The following is a 19,613-nucleotide window of genomic DNA, read 5'->3' as shown; positions in this document are numbered from 1 at the left end:
AACTTAAGAATTTGCTCCAACTTCTTCACCCTCTAGCTTTTCTTGATATGCTTGACCCTTCCGGCGATGATTCCGGTGAAGAGCAACCTCGCTCTGATACCACTTGTTAGGACCAAAAGTAGCTAGAGGGGGGGGGGGGGTGAATAGCTCGTCGCGTTCGCTCGGGTGTGCTTCGTTGCTTGTTTCTTCAAGGTGATGCGCAGCGGAATACAAAGAAACAAAAACAAACGCTAACAAAGTTGGTTTACTTGGTATCCACCTCACAAGAGGTGACTAATCCAAGGATCCACACCAACACACACACCCTCCACTATGAATAACACTCCTTTATGGTAACTACCAAAGGCGGAGAAGCCCTACAACACTCTCAATACAAGAAGAAGAAAGGGAAATACAAGATAAGCAAAAGCTTACAAGATGTGCAGTAAAAACCCTAACCCTAACTTCTTCCTCTTGGCTTTGATCCGCCTCTTGACTTGGAAAGCTTCTAAGAACCTTCAAGAACTGGCGATCACGAGCTTGGAGAGTGCTGTGGAGGAGCTGGCGAAGAGCTGGAGTGAATCGGAGAAGAGATTACCGAAGGAATCGTGCGCCTGCGGCCTTTATCGACGCCAACGGTCGGATCCCGATCGATTCGAATGTTCCCAATCGATCGGGGAGACTTTGGATCGATCCACGGATCGATCCAGAGCGTCTCTGTGCTCTGGGAAAACGCCTGGATCGATCCACGGATCGATCCAGCGCTTATCGCGCGAAGCAGCATCGTCCCAATCGATCGGCTGATCGATTGGGACCTCTGGATCGATCCACCGATCGATCCAGAGCCTGGATCGATCCACTGATCGATCCAGCACTTGGTTTTTGCCCAAAACCAAGTCCCGAACCTCCCAAACCAACATCCGGTCAACCTTGACCTGTTGGTACATCATGCCTAGCATCTGGTCACTCCCTTGACCTGCCAGGACTCCCCAACAAGTGTCCGGTCAATCCCTTTGACCCACTTGGACTTTTCTTTCATGCCAAGTATCCGGTCACTCTCTTGACCTACTTGGACTTCCCAACACCAGATGTTCGATCATCCTTGATCCATCTGGATTTCCCTTGCCTGGCTTCACTCACCAGGACTTTCACCTAGCTTCACTCACTAGGATTTCCATCTGCCTAGCTTCACTCACTAGGACTTTCACCTGGCTTCACTCACCAGGATTTCCATCTGCCTAGCTTCACTCACTAGGACTTTCACCTGGCTTCACTCACCAGGATTTCCTTCTGCCTAACATCCCAGTCAGGACTTTCACCTGACTTCACTCACCAGGATTTCCTGCTGCCTAACATCCCAGTCAGGACTTCCCAGTCAAGTATCCGGTCAACCTTGACCTACTTGACTCTCCTTCAATCAGTATCTTATTGTCAAACATCTAAACCCAAACCAAGACTCAGCTTGGTTAACCAGGTCAACCTTGACCTGAGGGATATTGCACCAACACTAATTGCCCCTCAAATTTTTTAGGTACAAAAGGTCCAAAAATGAGTATAATTTCTCTTAAATTCAGCACTTTATACTAGAATCGAGTATATTTTCTATTAAATTGAGCATATTTTTTTTTCTGTTTTAATTTAATTCCTCTAAAATTCAATACTATGTAAAGAAAATCTAATATATTTTCTATCCAATTAAGTATCATTTAAAGAAAATTTAGTATATTTTCTATCGAGTATCATTTAAAGAAAATATAGTATATTCGAGTATATTTTCTATTAAAATTGTCCTTCATATTTTTAGGTATAAATAGTCTAAAAATGAGTATAATTCCTATTAAATTCAGTACTTTAAACTAGAATTGAGTATATTTTCTATTAAATTAAGTACGACTTTTTTCCTACTTAATATAATTTCTTCTAAATTCAGCATCATTTAAAGAAAATCTAGTATATTTTCCATCCAATTGAGCACCATTTAAATAAAATCTAGTATATTTTCTATCCAATTGAGTACTATTTAAAGAAAATCTAGTATATTTTCCATCCAATTGAGGTGGAAAAAGAATCGTGCTCAATTTGATAGAAAATATACTAGATTCTATTTTAATGTACTGAATTTAAGAGGAATTATATCCATTTTTAGACTTTTTATACTTAAAATATCAGGGGTAATTAGATAAGTATATTTGACTAGGGAGTAGAAACAAAGATTTATTTTAATAGGGATTACATATAAAATTATGTTTGTCAATGGTGACTGCATTCAAATTTTTCCATATAAATATAAGAGAGTGGACTACTTATTCGGTATAAAAAAGTACAAAATTTATAGTTTAATACTTTAATTTGTAATAATACTATCGTACTTGTAAACTATTTTTTATGACTGTAGTTTAATACTTTAATTTGTAATAATTTTATCCTACTTATAAATTATTTTCAAGTAATATTTATGATTTATATTTTTTTTATTTATATTTTGGTTGGCCGTAGTGTTACAGTGCTTGTAAATTATTTTCAGTAAAGTTTATTACAGACAGATTTATAGTTTGATATTTTAGTTAGTAATAATTTTATCATACATGTAGATTATTTTTAAATAATATCTGTGGTTGATAATTTTTAATTTATATTTTGATTGACAGTAATTTTATAGTGCTTTTAAATTATTTTCAACTAAAATTTATTATCGACACTTTTTTATGTTATTTTCAAAATGGATTGATAATTTCAAACTATAAATTGTATTTTGGTTAATAATAAACTTTTAATTATCAAAATAAAATGAATATTATTTTAAAAATTCTAATACAAAATTTACAAGAAGTAGAATATATTCAATTTTAATATTATTCTTATGCATACGTGAATTTAATTTTAAATCATGATTAATTTTAAGTTAGCATTAGCCTTAGAGTGAGAAAGATAGAGTGTTTTAGACTAGGTTAAATAATTTTTAACCCCTCTGTGTTTTTTATCCAAAAGCAATTTGCCCCCCTATATTTAAAAAATGACATTTTGCCCCCTATGTTTTAAAGAAAAAAGAAAAAAAATAATAAATGACCAAAATAACCCTTACTTTTATTTAAATGTTAAAATTATGGTTAAATAAGTCCCTTTTATTTTTCATCCAAAAGAAGTTTCCCTCTTGTATTGAAAAAATGACACTTAGCCCCCTATGTTTTAAAGAAAAAAAGAAAAAAAAAATAGTAAATGACCAAAATAACTTCTTTACTATTCTAAATGTTAAAATTATTCTAACTGGACATCCTTATTTAAAATAACCTTAGATTTTTAGATAAAAAGAAAAGTAAACAATAAAAAATCTTACATAATCATTGAAAGCTTAATCTTAATCAAACATGATTTATATATAGGTTAAAAATTTCACTTCTTCTTAAAAAAACTCTCACAAAATTTATACATGCACCAGTAAAAATTTTGTGAGAGTTTTTTTAGGAACAAGTGAAATTTTTGACCTATATATCAATTAAGTTTGGTTAAGATTAAGTTTTCAAAGATTATGTGAAATTTTTTATTTTTACTTTTCTTTTTGTCTAAAAATCTAAGATTACCTTGAATAAGAATGTTTTTAGAATAATTTTAACATTTAGAATAGTAAAGGAGTTATTTTGATCATTTATATTTTTATTTCTTTTTTTCTTTAAAACATAGGGGGCTAAGTGTCATTTTTTAAATACAGGGAGAAACTACTTTTGGATGAAAAATAGAAGGGGCTTAACGTTATTTAGCCATAATTTAACATTTAAATAGCAAAGGGTTATTTTGGTCATTTATTATTTTTTGTCTTTTTTTCTTTAAAATATAGGGGGGCTAAGTGTCATTTTTAAAATATAGGGGGGCAAACTGTTTTTGGAAGGAAAACATAAGGGGGTTTAAAGTTATTTAGCCTTTAGACTATAAATAATTTAATTTTCTTTTTCATTTATCTAAGTAAACAATTCAAGATATTATCTTATCCACCTTCCTATAAACAAACAAACACAGCAGATATGAAAAAATTGCTTTTACTTTACACGCCTTTAAGTTTTGTTTTATTCATCCATCATCAAGTTTGTTTAATTAAATTAGAAGTTTTAAAAATTATTCAAAATAATTAATATTTAACTTTTATTTACCCCTATTTACGAGTGTGTTTCTTTAAACCCTAAACTACTACTCGTTTCTGGTTTCTCTTGAGGTCCGTATTTTCCCATCGACCGGCCGTTTCATTGATTGACGTGACTGGAAGGTATGCCCCGAGATCAAGTGGATTCGAACGGTGCATCTAATTCTGAATCTGTTCGCTGAGTGTATCTAATTGTGAATCTCGCTGAGTACGGATTGAATTGTGAATCTGTTTGATGCCAATGGTATCTAATTGCGAATCCGGTCGTTGAGTGTGTCTAATGAATCAAATCCTGTTTGATGTGAATGGTGCATCTAACTGTGAATCTGGTCGCAGTGTGCCTTAATGGTTAATTATTTTATTCGAATGCTTTATGTTCTAATTGGGTCAGACTTTTGTTTGTCTATTTTTCTTGTAATTTTTAGTCTGTAGACTTTTCAAATTATTTGTTTCCTCAAATGGTTTTATCCATCTTAGCAGTGAAATTTTCATATGCACTTCATGGAGCACCTTCCTGTGGAAATCATCGACAGCATATTTTCTCGTCTCGGAAGTGCTCGAGATGTTGCTGCTGCATCTGCAACTTGCCGAAAATGGAGAGAAGCCTACATCAAACAACTTCCTTTGGAAGTCATTGGCAACATACTTTCTCGTCTCGAAAGTGCTCGAGTTGCAGTTGTTGTATCTGCAACTTGCCGAAAATGGAGAGAAGCCTACATCAAGCACCTCCATACACTTTCCTTCAATTCTAATGATTGGCCCTGCAGTATCAACCCTAGGCAGCTAGAGACCATTATGATAGAGGTCATATTCGGAGCAAAGGGATTGCAGCATCTTTCAATTCATCTGGACACATTTCATGAATTTCTAGATGGCCCAATCATTGCTTGTCTTTTGCACACCAGTGGAACCTTGCGGAGTTTATCCTACAATGCACTCACAACTCCAGCCGTCAATGTTTTAGATAAATGTGGTCAAGAGAAGCTGGAGGTTCTGGTTCTAGATTATAAATCTCTTACAGAAATCAAACCAAGTTACAAAATATTTACTTGTCTTATAGCCCTCTCTTTAAGACATGTTAAGATCTCTGCTTTTGATCTGGGTCGCGTATTAGGTGCCTGCCCAAGAATAGAGTCCTTGACTCTTGATGCTATGGAAATTGTAACTTCAGATTCTGATTCTCCAATGGAGCTAAGTAGTACTACTTTGAAGTTTTTACTTCTAAAGTCAATAGTAGTGGACAGAATAGTTTTGGAGGCCGATAATCTTGAGAGTTTGCATTTAAATGACCTAAACCTTGATTCTTTTGAGTTAATTGGTAAAAACAATCTTGAACATCTGAAGATCCATGATGTTATTGTTTCTTATTTGAATATCGGTGAATACTTGGGCCATTTGAAGATTGTTGATGTGAGTAACGTTACGATAATGGTTCTCCAATTTTATCATATGATCTCCCGAGCATCTAAATTAAGAACATTGAGGCTATGGGGAGTAGTGTTTGAATATGAGGACGAGGTGATTAATTCTGAATTTATTATTGTTTCGTTCCCAGAACTTAAACATATAGCGTTAAGCTATGAAACTAGCAATGAGCTACTCTATAATTGGCTGAAAAGCTCGTCAATGTTGGAGAACGTTGATGTATTAGAACTGAGATTCACTGTTATAAGTGAGAATTTTGGGCAGTGGATTTTTGGAATGATTGAGAAATCTCCAAATCTGAAGAAATTAGTCATCCATGATACACTTTGGAAGACGAGAATCCCTGAAGAACATCAAATGTTGGCTAATATTAACTTATTTATAGTTTCTCTCATGAGCAAGTATATTCACATTGACTTGCAATTTGTGTATGACTGATTAGCTACAAGTGAACAACACACTGAATAAATGTTTGCAGCTACATTAGATGGAAGGCACAAAAAGCATCATTTTGTTTGCTCCTCTCTCCTTTCTCCTTTCTCCTTTCTCCTGGACATGATAAATACAAAGACATCATTTGGCTTTAGCTGTATGCAACAGTTACTTTTTCATTCCTTTAAAAAACTTTTTGGACGATTTTGTGTTATGGATGCCATTCGATGTACAACTATACAGATTTTACTCTCTTATTTTTTTTTCTTGAGTAATGATGATTTAATTTATCTTTGCAGTCAAAAACACTAAACAAGCTGAATGCTTATTTGTTTATTGTATACTTCTTCCTTTTTTGTTTTATTATTATTAATTTTTTTTGCTAGCCAAGCTTTATCAAAACTGATTTATTTAAATTAGTTATTTGAGCTTGGGTGCCTATATTAATTAAGCTTTTCGAGCAAGTTAGCACTGCAGGTAAGATTCACTGTAGAGATGCTTACTAATCTGAGCTATTGTTGTGTAATAGTGAGCCACTCTAAGACATGGGAAGGGATCAAGGGAGAAATTGGCTTTTGGTAGTTGTTAATGGTTTGTTGCCCTTTTATCTTGTCTGTGTTTATTAGGAGTATAGTGCTTGATATCTGAGACCTTGATATCTGCAGCATAAATAAATAGATTTGATTTATTTTCTAGTTGCTCGTTGGTCTGGTATAGTTAGAAAGGTCTTTCAAATGATCTACTAATGCTAAGGGAGTACAGCATAAAGGTTGATTCTGCATCTCTTCGATTTAGTTTCTCTGTTACTAAACTTAATCACTGGTGGTTGTGAGATCAGGAGGTTTTTACTTAACTGTCTCAATTGCTGTTTTGATCTCTCCATTTTCTTGGTCATTTGTCTATCATACAATACATTGTTCTTTTTTGGAGGGCTTATCCATAACCAAGGTTTAAAATTTCGACCCGTGTCGAGGTTTTGGTCTCAGACCGGAATGATACGGTTTCGGTATCGTATCGTACCGTGCCGATACAGTTTCGGTATTTTTTTATTTATCTATAGTAATTATAAGATAAATATGTTTATGGTGTATATAAAAATAAATTGTATATTGATTTATTATAAGTTCTCAATTATTGAATAATTTAATATTATTAGAAAAAATAATTAAAAATAGTTTTATTTAAATAGAATTGATATATCAATAATTTAAATTAAAATGGATGTATCTATAATAATAATAATAATAATAATAAGTATATAAATTAATATAAGATATTACTTTATATTAATAATAATTATATAAATTAACTATTTATTCATTTAATTAATTATTAATTAAATAATATATATTTTAAATAGCAAAAAAAATCAAGTAAAAAAATTTTAAAAAAATATCAGAATATAAATATAATTTATTAGAATTCTTTTTAAAAAAATAGAATTTTTAATTTTTTTTTAGAATTTTTAAATATTTTTTTTAAAATTTAAATGAAATTTAAAATAATAAAGAAAATATTAGAATATAAATAAGAATTATTATATTTTTTAAAATTTCTAAATTAAATTTATAACATTATTTTTTTCAAAATATTAATTAATAAAATTTATTAAATTTATTTTAATTTTAAATATATTTTTATATATTTTGTTAGGATAATTTAATTAGGGTTTATAAAAACCTCTTCGAAATATCCCATGTCCTCCTTAGGAATTGTTTAATTTAATTAATTAAATAAAATAAATAAATATTAAAAAAGGAAAAAAAATCGCGGCGTACGCGAGATCGCCCGCGATCATCGCGGGCGATCCCGCGGGCGGTGTCCGGCGGCGCTGGAAGCATCGCCGGCAGGGTCGCCGGAAGCTTTCGGCGACGCCTTAGGCGCCGCCAAAGGCGTCACGCGCAACGCCTTTGGTGCCGAAGGCGTCGCGGGACGCCACCAGAGGCGTCCCGCGTCTCCTCCGGCACCGACGGAGGTGTCCCGTGTCTCCTCCGACGCTGCCGAGACCGGGACACCGCCCATGCCGGTTTCGGCCGTCGACGGAACGGTAAAAATCGCCCGTGCCGGGCAGCACGAAACGGTATTTCATACGTTGTCCATAACCAAGTTATTTTTGTCATTGGGGAGACAATGCTGATATACATGCCTAATTAGGTTGTGATACTTTCTTAGAGAAATGAATCATTTTAGAGGATTTTGAATTTAGATTGTTAAATTTTTGCTGATACGCATAGGTGACTCGACAACAATGACCATTGAGTTCCTTCAGCTAAATTACTATCTGAGAGGACTGTTTCTAATGCTGCAAATGAAAAAGCTGATCAGTTAAATTTCTGAAAGGCTGACATCTTTGGCAAGTTTGGAAAAGAAACAAGTTGATGTAATTGGGAATGAGAGAGATGAAGAAATGGAGAGAGTTCTGGAGCAGCAAGCCCATCTGATAGGTCAGTTTGAGGAAGAAGAAAAAGCTCAACAAAAATGGGAGAAGAAATACAATGAGAATAAAACCTCAAATCTGGTAAGATTTTCCTTGTGACATGGAGGCAACTGTGGTTTGAGATCAAATTTAGTTTAAAACTTTTGCAAAGAGTTTTGGCTATTCCATTTTAGAACATTCTTCTTATTGAACTATCACATGTCACAAATGTATTCACCTATAGGCACTGTTGTTGAGTTTGCCACCTATATTCCAAATTGGCTTAAAAGACTCATATCTCAAGTAGCATCTTAGTTGGCTATGATCTCATAAGCCTATCAATCTTATTCTATGTTCTTTGAGTGTTCCAATGTAAGACCTTGATTCTCACAATCATTTAATTTAGAAAACTCAAATCTCAAGTAGGATCTTAATTATATTTTGATCTCATAATTTTATGTTCTAACCTTATGCTCTCATTCCTAAGTAGGATGTTGATTCAAACAATCAAGACTTGATAGGAAAGCCATTGAAAAAATAGGCATTTCTTTAATTTTAAATTACGAGTAGAAAAAAAATAAGTTTTTATCCATTTCCATTATCATCTATTATACTAAAAGTTGGACCAATAAAATTATTTTATGATACTACAACGAACATTTTAATCATATTTAGAAAATAGTATGAAAGGTTCAACCCTTTACAGTTGTATTACATGTTTCACTTATTTTCTTACAATGATGCAATTTTTGGATGTCAAGGTAATAGTGTATATTGAAATATAAATCATAAATTCTAAATTTCGAATACAATTTAAACAAAAGTGTTAAATGGTATAGTCTTACGATCCTATGCTATAATTATTAATTATATAATATGTTCTGATGAATTTTCCATGGTTCCTAGAAAGGATCTCAACCATGACAACATTGACGTCAAGGGATTTTAACTCTACTGAGGACTTGTACTACTTTTTTCCTCATTCATTCTCCTTGTCTCAATAGTGTATCTTTTGTGAAGACACAGCTGTCGCATTCTATTTGCATTTACAAATTCTTTATTGCTTCCGACTCAGGTTTCTTAATGCAGTACTCTATTTTCCGTGTCTGTTTGCTATCTTTCTCCTATTTGTATCTTTGTTTGCTTCACATATCCAATATATTATCTGCAAGAACTAATGATCTAAAAGTACATCCTATATTTTTTTGGTGTGAAGAAAATTTAATAAACAATAGCAGTCTATCAACTAGTTTTGCATTGACTTGTTAAGATTATGATTGACAGTTTGGTACACTTTCTCCACTTTGAAATCATTACCTTGCTGTTCCAGAGCTTGCTTTGCTTTCCAAAACGTGTTCAAAAATTGGTCAGGTCTATATATACAAGTTCTTTGCTATTCTTGTTGAAATTGCTTTCTTAAGCATTGTGATCAGAGAAGCTGCATTTTGTTGCCAAAATTATCACCATTTTGATTGTAAATCATAGAACCAATGTTATTTTCTATTGGTTTTTGGAGCATATAAACATTTTGGCTAATAGTATTGTCAATATTTTTCTCATCCTTTTTCCCAATATTTAGGTCCTTCAAAATCTGGGTGATGTGCGTAGATTATATACTCTTTTATGCATGTTTTTACGCACATTTACATATTTTGAGCATGCTTGATCTATGCATTTTTATACTTCCAGTTTTCCTTTTAGCATATTTACTCTTTTGGTTCGGAGATCTGTTTTTTGTGCATTTTCTGTACACAGGAGTCGAAATTGGTGAAGATTATGCGTCCTCGGACAAGCTTGGAAGGAATTGAAGGGAGAGAGCATCAGGCCGTGTACCACACACGACCGTGTAGTTTTAACAGGAAGGGAAGAGGACATGGCCGTGTGAATCTCACACGGCCGTGTCTTGATTTGAAGAAATTAGAGCAGATCTACACGGCCGTGTGAGGTTTCCAGAGGCCAAGCAGGTGGTGGCCGTGTGCACCACACGGCCGTGTAGCATTTCCAGAGAACAGAAGGGTCCTGGCCGTGTGAGTCACACGGCCGTGCAGCTTTGGCAGAGAAGGAACTGGACATGGCCGTGTGAATCTCACACGGCCGTGTCATGGGGCCGTGTGGCGCCCGATTTCCTCCTCTATTTAAACCCTTCTTCATGAATTGAAAGGGGATCTCTTCCCCTTTGGGAGAAGGCAAGATTTGGTGGTATCCTCCCATTCTTGGGAGGATTTCTGGGCGATTCGAGGGGAGTTCTTGACGATTTCGACTCCGGAGCGAGGATTGGATCCGAAGACGAGGCTTCTTCGTAGATAAGTTTTCTCTTTCCCCCTTTTCTTGGTTTCTTGGATTGGGGATTTAAGAAATGCTTGTAATCTTTATTTCTTCGGGTATTCTTCCTCGATTCATGGAGTAGATCTTGTATTCTAGGATTAAGGGAGTATTTGTATGATGGATTGATGTAATCTCTTATGGATTTGCCAATTTCTTGTTTCAATGACATTGTCTTGCTTGTATCAATTAGATCTTGAATGATTAATGGTGATTTGTGCTTAATTCTCATTCTTGATTGATTGTTTGGATTTCTTGTGGACTTAGTAAAGATAAACTCTCACTCGATCATCCGAGGGATCCACGTGATAGGTGCAAGCCCGTGTAAGGACGTTTGAGAGATAATCTTGAAGAGGAAATAGGAATATTCAAGAGAGTAGGATGGATCTTGTGATTAGTTTCTTGTATCTTGATAGATTAATAAGTTGTGGGCTTCTATGTTGATATCCGAGGAAGGCATAGTAATAGGTGTGCTTCTGTGTAAGGACAACGTAGGTTCACGTCTAATTGATCATATTTAGATACATTTCTCAGTCCTTAGCCGGTTATCTATTGCAAGAGAGAACCGGCAACTTTCTACAAGTGTTTGACAATTGAGGGATAAGAATTAGTGAACCATTTACATTCAAGAAATCTTACAAAGAAACCGAAACTCCTAGAATCTCCCCTTATCATAACCCAAAACACTAAACTCTTGTTTGTTGATCTTTAATATTAGATTTGTTTACCTTCACTTTGCATTTGAAACAATTGGATAGTTGTTTAGCTAATTCGCATTGAGGCATTTCTAGTGCTTATTCCAGTCCCTGTGGATACGATAATCTTTTATATTACTTGCGACATTTCCGTACACTTGCGGAGCGTAACAAGTTTTTGGCGCCGTTGCCGGGGACTGCGATATAACATTAGGAATTATCAATTGAGTTAGACTAAACATAACATTTGTTTTCCTTTCATATTGCATAGTTGCAACTAATCATTAGATTTCTGCTTTTACTTTCTTGTATAACTTTTACTTCTTGTTAATTCTTTTTGTACAAATTCAATTCTGTATTTTTGATTCTTTTATTTTTTTTCTTTTTCTGTTGAATTGTCATTTGCTATCTTGTTCTTGTGTATGCGAAGATCTAACTTTGCAGGGGAATTCTTTCCTTTTGACCCTGAGATTGACAGAACTTTCCATAAAAGAAGAATTTTGCAAAGGCAAATTGAAGAACAGGAACATTTGAACATGACGAATAGACCACTCAAGGATTATGCAGCACCTTATGAAAGAGGTTTTCGATCTAGTATTTCAAGACCTTCAGTGGAAGCTAATAACTTTGAGATCAAACCCGCAATTATATCTATGGTGCAGCAGAACCAATTTGGTGGAGGACCTCATGAAGACCCCAATCAACACTTAGAGGTCTTTTATGAAATATGTGGTACCATGAAAATGAATGGAGTTCCTTCAGAAGCAGTTAGATTATTATTATTTGGGTTTTCTTTAAGAGATAGGGCAAAGCAATGGCTGAATTCTTTGGCCCCTAATAGCATCACCACTTGGGAGCAGTGTGAGCAACAGTTTCTTGATAAATTCTATCCACCAAGCAAAACAGCTCATATGAGGAATTTAATTGCAAGCTTCAAGCAAACTGACTCAGAATCTCTTTTTGAAGCATGAGATAGATATAATAGTATGCTCAGACAATGCCCACATCATGGGTTGGAAAGATGATTATTGTTGCACACTTTTTATAATGGTATCAACTATCATACCAAAGTGTCCCTTGATTCAGCTGCTAGAGGGGCACTTATGAATAAAAGTTTAGATGAAGCTGAAGAAATTATTGACAGTGTAGCACAAAATCATCATCAATGGGCAAATGAAAGAAGTGGTGGCTATTCTTCTGTAAACCCAACAATTAAAGCATCAGGGAAGTTTGATGTAGATACAGTCACTCTTTTGTCTGCAAAATTGGACGCTCTTACAAAGAAATTTGAGAATATGGGGACTAGTGCTAATATGGTCAATGCTATTAGTACATCTTGTGAAGTATGTGGGAGTTCAGAGCACTCAAATGACTCATGTCCATTGGGAGCTATCACTACACAAATCAATCAACTGGAACAATGTGATGCAATCATGAGTTACAATCAAAGGCAGAACAACCCATACTCAAATACTTATAAACCTGGATGGAAGAGCCATCCCAATTTTTCTTACAGAAATAATCAAGATCAAGGACCATCTATGGGGGCAAGACCAAATTTTCAACATCTATCTTCTCAAGGCTTACTAAAGTCAAATATTGAAAAGATGATTGAAGAAATTATCTCAAGTCAGAATGAAATGAAGCAAGATTTAGCAAAGCTCATTCAGAGAATGGATAATTCTGAAAAGCATCAAAAGATCCAGGATAGTCAAATTGCCCAACTAGCTTCCTCATCATCCAGAGCACCAGGACAACTTCCAGGAAAACCTGATGTGAATCCTATGGAGCATTGCAATAGAATTGAGCTTAGGAGCGGACGGACCTTGGGAGACTCCCAAGTGACTGCTCCAAAAGGGATACAAAAAGAAGAAGAGCTCTCTCCTCTTATACCAAATCAGATTCAAGCTAATGAGGAGAGTACCATTGAGGTTGAAGAGACTCTTCCATTGAACCATCAGAGCAAAGCTGTCCCTTTTCCTCAGAGACTTACAATGCTCAAGAAAGATGAAGAATTTGGCAAGTTTTTAGAAAAAGTTAAGGAAATTTGTGTAGAGGTACCTCTTATTGATGCTATTCTTCAAATGCCTAGATTTGCCAAATTCCTGAAGGATCTCATGTCAAACAAGAGAAGAAGAGGAGAGGTTGAGACAATTGCGCTTAGTGAGGAATGTATTGCTATTTTGGAGAAGAACACTTCCCCAAAACTAAAGGACCCAGGGAGCTTTTATATTCCTTGCAACATAGGAAAAGATTTTTTTGAAAAAGCTTTTTGTGATTTGGGAGCAAGTGTTAGCCTCATTCCCTATTCAATTTGTAATAAATTAGGTCTCAAAAACATTAAACTTACTACTATGGCACTTCAACTTGCCGATCATTCCTGCAGGTACCCTTTGGGTATTATAGAAGATGTGCCAGTAGAGGTGGATGGGAATGTTATTCCCACAGATTTTGTCGTGTTGGACATGGAAGAGGACCCCAGGATTCCTATCATATTAGGAAGACCTTTCCTTGCTACAGCTGGAGCTATAATTGATGTCAAAAATCATAAGCTTTCTTTGGTAATTGGAAAGGAAAGGTTGGAATATGATTTATCTAATATCTCTAACCATGTCTCATCTCTTTTAAATGCTTGTAGCAGGACAAGCATTTATAAACTTGAGGAATGGAATTTTCATCCTCATGGAAGGCCACCAAACGAAGGAGACAATGTGGTGGAAGATGTTGGGAGAAGATCTCCCAACAAAAACGAAAAGTATATCTGTCCTCCAAGGGTGAGGAAAAGAAGTGAATGATCAAGTTTGGTCGAGCTAAAGACCTTAAACAAGCGCTTCTTGGGAGGCAACCCAAGGGTTCTTTTAGTTAGTTTTGATTTGTATTTTAATTTCTTTTAGTTTGATGCATTCTTTTGATTTTGTTTTCAGGTTAGGTGCAAAACAGAGCCCGGCCGTGTGCTATACACGGCCAGGCAAAGGTTGCAGAGAAGGGAAGTGCTTGGGCCGTGTCATCCAGACACGGCCGTGTAGGATCTCCCGAGGAGAAAAAGGACTAGGCCGTGTCCCAAACACGGCCGTGCAAAGAATTCCGAGAAGAAAGATGGAGAGGTCGTGTCCCAGACACGGCCGTGCGAAGAATCCAGAGAAGGAAGAGGGGGAGGCCGTGTGGATCTGCACGGCCCGTGTAGGAGAGTTATTTAAGTCTTCTTTCTACCTTACACGGCCAGATCTTGGCCGTGTTCCGCACACCCCCAACTCTCCAAAACATCTCTTTCTCTCCCAATCTCTTAAAAACTCCTCTCTAATCTTTCAAGATCTCTTAGATCCGGATTCTCCTCCTCTCTAAGACTTGGACTTTTTGTTCTCCTAACCTAAGATCTTTGCTCTTTGAAGTTTTGTTCTTTGAGTTTCATTTTTCCAACCCTAGATAATTCTTCCCCTATCTAAACTCATCAAGATGTCCAACATTTTGAAGAAACTTCGCAAAGGAGGTGGTGGATCCAGTGGAGACAAAGAGAAGGAGTCATCAAGGGACAAAGGAAAACAACCAGTGAAGGGCAAAGGCAAAAGGACTTCACGCAACGAAGGTAATGACAATGAATTCAATATTGTGTTTAGAAATGATGATCAAGTAACTAGATTTGCAATTCTTGTCAATAGAAAGATAGTGTGTACTAGATATATGGACCCAACTGTTCTTGATATGCTTGGAATTAGGGAAGATGTAGATTTGATGATTGGGTTTTTGGATTGGAGTGATATTATGTACACACATTTGCCTACATATCCTCGTCTTGTTTTGGAATTTTTAAGTTCATTGGATGTCCATTTTACTAATGAAGATGATTATTTTGGAAAAATCTCATTTAGACTAATGAATCAAGAATTTCTATGGGCATTTAGTGACTTTAATTCTTGTTTTGGATTAACCACCGGTAGCCCTCGTAGGTTTGATCCAAGGTTTAATTGGAATCATTTTTGGAATGTAATAACTGGGTTAGATCAACCTTATGAGCCTTCAAGAGCTAAGGCCTCCCATATGCAAAACCCCATCTTTAGGTATCTACATAGAGTCATGAGTAAAACTATTTTTGGTAGGGGAGAGAGTGATGGGGTGGTTAAAAAGATAGAGCTTTATGCTTTATGGGCTATGCTTTATAAGGTTGAATTTGATTCTGGTTTTCATTTTGTTCAAACCTTATTAAGATCTGCTAGGGCATCATCGGGATCAATTGTTTTTGGTGGTTTGATTACCCGAATAGCTTATAATTTAAATCTTGATGTTGATGGGTTGGAAATAATTCATGGTAATGACATGATTGACATTGATGCATGTCTTGCTATGAAAATGATCGTTCGGGATGAGAATGGTTTCACGTTTCCTAGGAGGAGTGGTTCTCCTTTACCCATTCCTTTTCCTGAACGAACTACTATTCGTAACCCGGCTAATTGGGTAATTTCTGAGTTAGATTTTGAGGATAACCCTTCTATACCTGGAGACACTGAGCCACATCATGAGCCCTCGTCATCTGGACACCCGCAGCCTTCTAGTTTTATAGAGCCTGCTAGGCATTCTTTTGCATATGGCACGGGATCTTCTAGATTTGATTTTTCAGATTTTCGTACGTCTCTAGAATCACTTCATGAGAAGCAAGATGCCCAACGAAAAATGTTGGAGGGGCGCTTCTCTTTATCTGATGATCAGTTTAGGGAGGTACAAAATCATTTTCAGTTTACGAGGAATTTTCAAGGTCAAGTGGCTGAGTTTGTGCAGGATTATGATACTGATCAGGCTAGGATGAGAGATTTTATGCAGAGCATGATGCTTACTAGCCAACAAGTAGATGCTTTATATGAGTATCATAGATCCTTGGGTGAGATTCCAGGTTTTCCTAGTTTTCCTATTGGCCAACCACGTCGTAGACCTCCTTTCCCTCGTCCACCTCCTCCACCATATTGATTTCATCAGGACGATGAAAAGTTTAAGTCTGGGGGGTGTCATGTACTATTTAGTTTGGTTTTCAATTTTTAGTTTTTGTTAGTTTTTCATGTTGGTTCATATTTTCATTGCTTGTTTTTGAAATAATCATGGCAAAAAAAAAAAAAAAATTTTTTTGAGAACATCAAATCTTCACTTATATGCTTTCTTGGATTCAAGTGAAATGTTAGTACGATTATTGTCTTGATTCATGATGTTCGAATGATGCTAGTAGTAAACTTTGTGTAGTTCTTTTTTCTATCTTGGGAAGCATTAATAAGCTAAGAATCTTATGGTGATGAGTTTTAGTTTTGGTTCAACCTTAAGGATTTTATCTTCACTACACTTGTGCTTGATGTTTGAATAGTTGATGTCATTGAAATAGTCATGATTCATCTTGTTTGCTTAGTACTTGGTTTCCATGGTGATTTCTCAACTTTCATTTTGGTTACTGGATGAGGCTCAAATCATTAAAGCTCATTTGGAAAAATCAAAATATCCCAACATGTGTGCTAAAAGTACATTTGTGAATAAGTTTTGCACAATGCAAACACTTATAAATAAAAAAAAAAAGGGATATAAAAAACAGTTGTCATGAGTGGAATCTAGCAAGTCACCCCTTTGAGACCGAGTTAGGTTACTGGGGAAATGACTGCCTAGCTTCCCTTGAGATTGAGCACACCTTTGAGACCTTGGGTTAGTTGAGAAATATGAACCAAGTGAATGGTGAGTAAGTGCCTATCACTGGTTACTTGTCTTTCACTGGAAACATTAGGAATTCAAATTTGATGACGACTTGACTAGGACATAGATTGAAACTTGAAGGGTGTTGAGTTACTTTTACACTGTGCACAAGATTCTTATGCTTGAACCATACTTTACTTGTTTCCATGATCACGCTTGTTAATGAAACTTTTTGATAGAGTTAGGAAAGCGCACTAGGTTTTATGAATGTGTTATAGAACATATGAATTTAGACTGCAGCATTTTGCTTGAGGACAAGCAAAGGTTTAAGTCTGGGGGTGTGATGTGCGTAGATTATATACTCTTTTATGCATGTTTTTACGCACATTTACATATTTTGAGCATGCTTGATCTATGCATTTTATACTTCCACTTTCCTTTTAGCATATTTACTCTTTTGGTTGGAGATCCGCTTTTTTCATTTTCTGTACACAGAGTCGAAATTGGTGAAGATTATCGTCCTCGGACAAGCTTGGAAGGAATTGAAGGAGAGAGCATGTGCCACACACGGCCGTGTAGTTTTAACAGGAAGGAAGAGGATATGGCGTGTGAATCTCACACGCCGTGTCTTGATTTGAAGAAATTAGAGCAGATGTCTTACATGGCGTGTAGATCTACAGTAGTGTGAGGGAGGCCAGCGGTGGTGGCGTGTGCACCCACTACGTGTAGCATTTCCGAGAGAAGAGGGTCCGGCGTGTGAGTCACACTGTGCAGCTGGCAGAGAAGGCTGGACATGGCGTGTGAATCTCACACGTGTCATGGGGTCGTGTGGCGCCCGATTTCCTCCTCTATTTAAACCCTCCTTCATGAATTGAAAGGGGATCTCTTCCCCTTTGGGAGAAGGCAAGATTTGGTGGTATCCTCCCATTCTTGGGAGGATTTCTGGGCGATTCGAGGGGAGTTCTTGACGATTTCGACTCCGGAGCGAGGATTGGATCCGAAGACGAGGCGAGGCTTCTTCGTAGATAAGTTTTCTCTTTCCCCCTTTTCTTGGTTTCTTGGATTGGGGATTTAAGAAATGCTTGTAATCTTTATTTCTTCGTGTATTCTTCCTCTATTCATGGAGTAGATCTTGTATTCTAGGATTAAGGGAGTATTTGTATGATGGATTGATGTAATCTCTTATGGATTTGCCAATTTCTTGTTTTAATGACATTGTCTTGCTTGTATCAATTAGATCTTGAATGATTAATGGTGATTTGTGCTTAATTCTCATTCTTGATTGATTGTTTGGATTTCTTGTGGACTTAGTAAAGATAAACTCTCACTCGATCATCCGAGGGATCCACGTGACAGGTGCAAGCCCGTGTAAGGACGTTTGAGAGATAATCTTGAAGAGGAAATAGGAATATTCAAGAGAGTAGGATGGATCTTGTGATTAGTTTCTTGTATCTTGATAGATTAATAAGTTGTGGGCTTCTATGTTGATATCCGAGGAAGGCATAGTAATAGGTGTGCTTCTGTGTAAGGACAACGTAGGTTCACGTCTAATTGATCATATTTAGATACATTTTTCAGTCCTTAGCCGATTATCTATTGCAAGAGAGAACCGGCAACTTTCTACAAATGTTTGGCAATTGAGGGATAAGAATTGGTGAACCATTTACATTCAAGAAATCTTACAAAGAAATCGAAACTCCTAGAATCTCCCCTTATCATAACCCAAAACACTAAACTCTTGTTTGTTGATCTTTAATATTAGATTTGTTTACCTTCACTTTGCATTTGAAACAATTAGATAGTTGTTTAGCTAATTTGCATTGAGGCATTTCTAGTGCTTATTCCAGTCCCTGTGGATACGATAATCTTTTATATTACTTGCGATATTTCCGTACACTTGCGGAGCGTAACACTGGGATACTGGGTCATGCCACTGAAATCAATGCTGAACCCCAGAAAGATGCATTTGCATGTTTTGAGAAAATAGCATATGAAAACTACCAAGTAAAATTAGATGGTATGGTGATTCTCCCTGGGAGCCAAGAACTTGAATGCCCATCTAAAAATCCTGTGCTTGACATATCGAATGCCGTACAACCTCCTAATACATCAGATGATGAACATTCAGGAAATATTGACAACAGACTCAAAGGAAAAGGTTAAGAATCGAATGCCTTCCTGCCTACTGATCTACCTGGAACTCAAAGTAGAAGTAACTTTTTAGCTAGTGTCGATAGTTCAGTGGTTTAAGTAGGTTAACATGTGGAAGTCAGCGACATCGAGGCCCGCTTTGTTGAGATTGCATTTCCAACCCATGTAAGCACATTGTCTGGCTCTTTTCATAAGAAGAGTGATATTCTAGCACATGAAAACTCTGACATTGGATCTAGTAATAACAATGATATACTTGCACAGAGCCATATCGATTCTCTACCAATTGGAAGCCATTCTGCCACTAATTCCGGGAAAGAGATACAAAAATGGCCATTATCAAGCACTCAAGAACTATTCTACACAAAACCATATCAATCAGCCAACAAACATCTTGGAGTCC

At 36.1% G+C, this 19,613-nt stretch overlaps 1 protein-coding gene and 1 non-coding gene across 2 annotated transcripts; one reads left to right on the top strand and one right to left on the bottom strand.

Annotated features, from left to right (window-relative positions):
* The first annotated feature begins 4,612 nt into the window (after positions 1-4,612).
* LOC121978707 (F-box/LRR-repeat protein At1g67190-like) lies at positions 4,613-5,974 on the top strand. The gene has a single exon (XM_042531009.1). It carries the CDS (start codon positions 4,613-4,615, stop codon positions 5,972-5,974), a length of 1,362 nt encoding a protein of 453 aa, XP_042386943.1.
* A 6,336-nt stretch (positions 5,975-12,310) lies between these two features.
* LOC121978963 lies at positions 12,311-12,416 on the bottom strand. Its single transcript, XR_006111273.1, has one exon. It is a non-coding gene; the product is annotated as a small nucleolar RNA R71 (small nucleolar RNA).
* Between the last annotated feature and the right edge of the window lie 7,197 nt (positions 12,417-19,613).

This window comes from Zingiber officinale, chromosome 4B (genome assembly GCF_018446385.1).
Source record: "Zingiber officinale cultivar Zhangliang chromosome 4B, Zo_v1.1, whole genome shotgun sequence".
In the NCBI taxonomy this organism is placed as follows: domain Eukaryota; kingdom Viridiplantae; phylum Streptophyta; class Magnoliopsida; order Zingiberales; family Zingiberaceae; genus Zingiber; species Zingiber officinale.
Note: the sequence above shows the minus strand (reverse complement) of the source record. Positions and strands in the feature narration are given on the sequence as shown.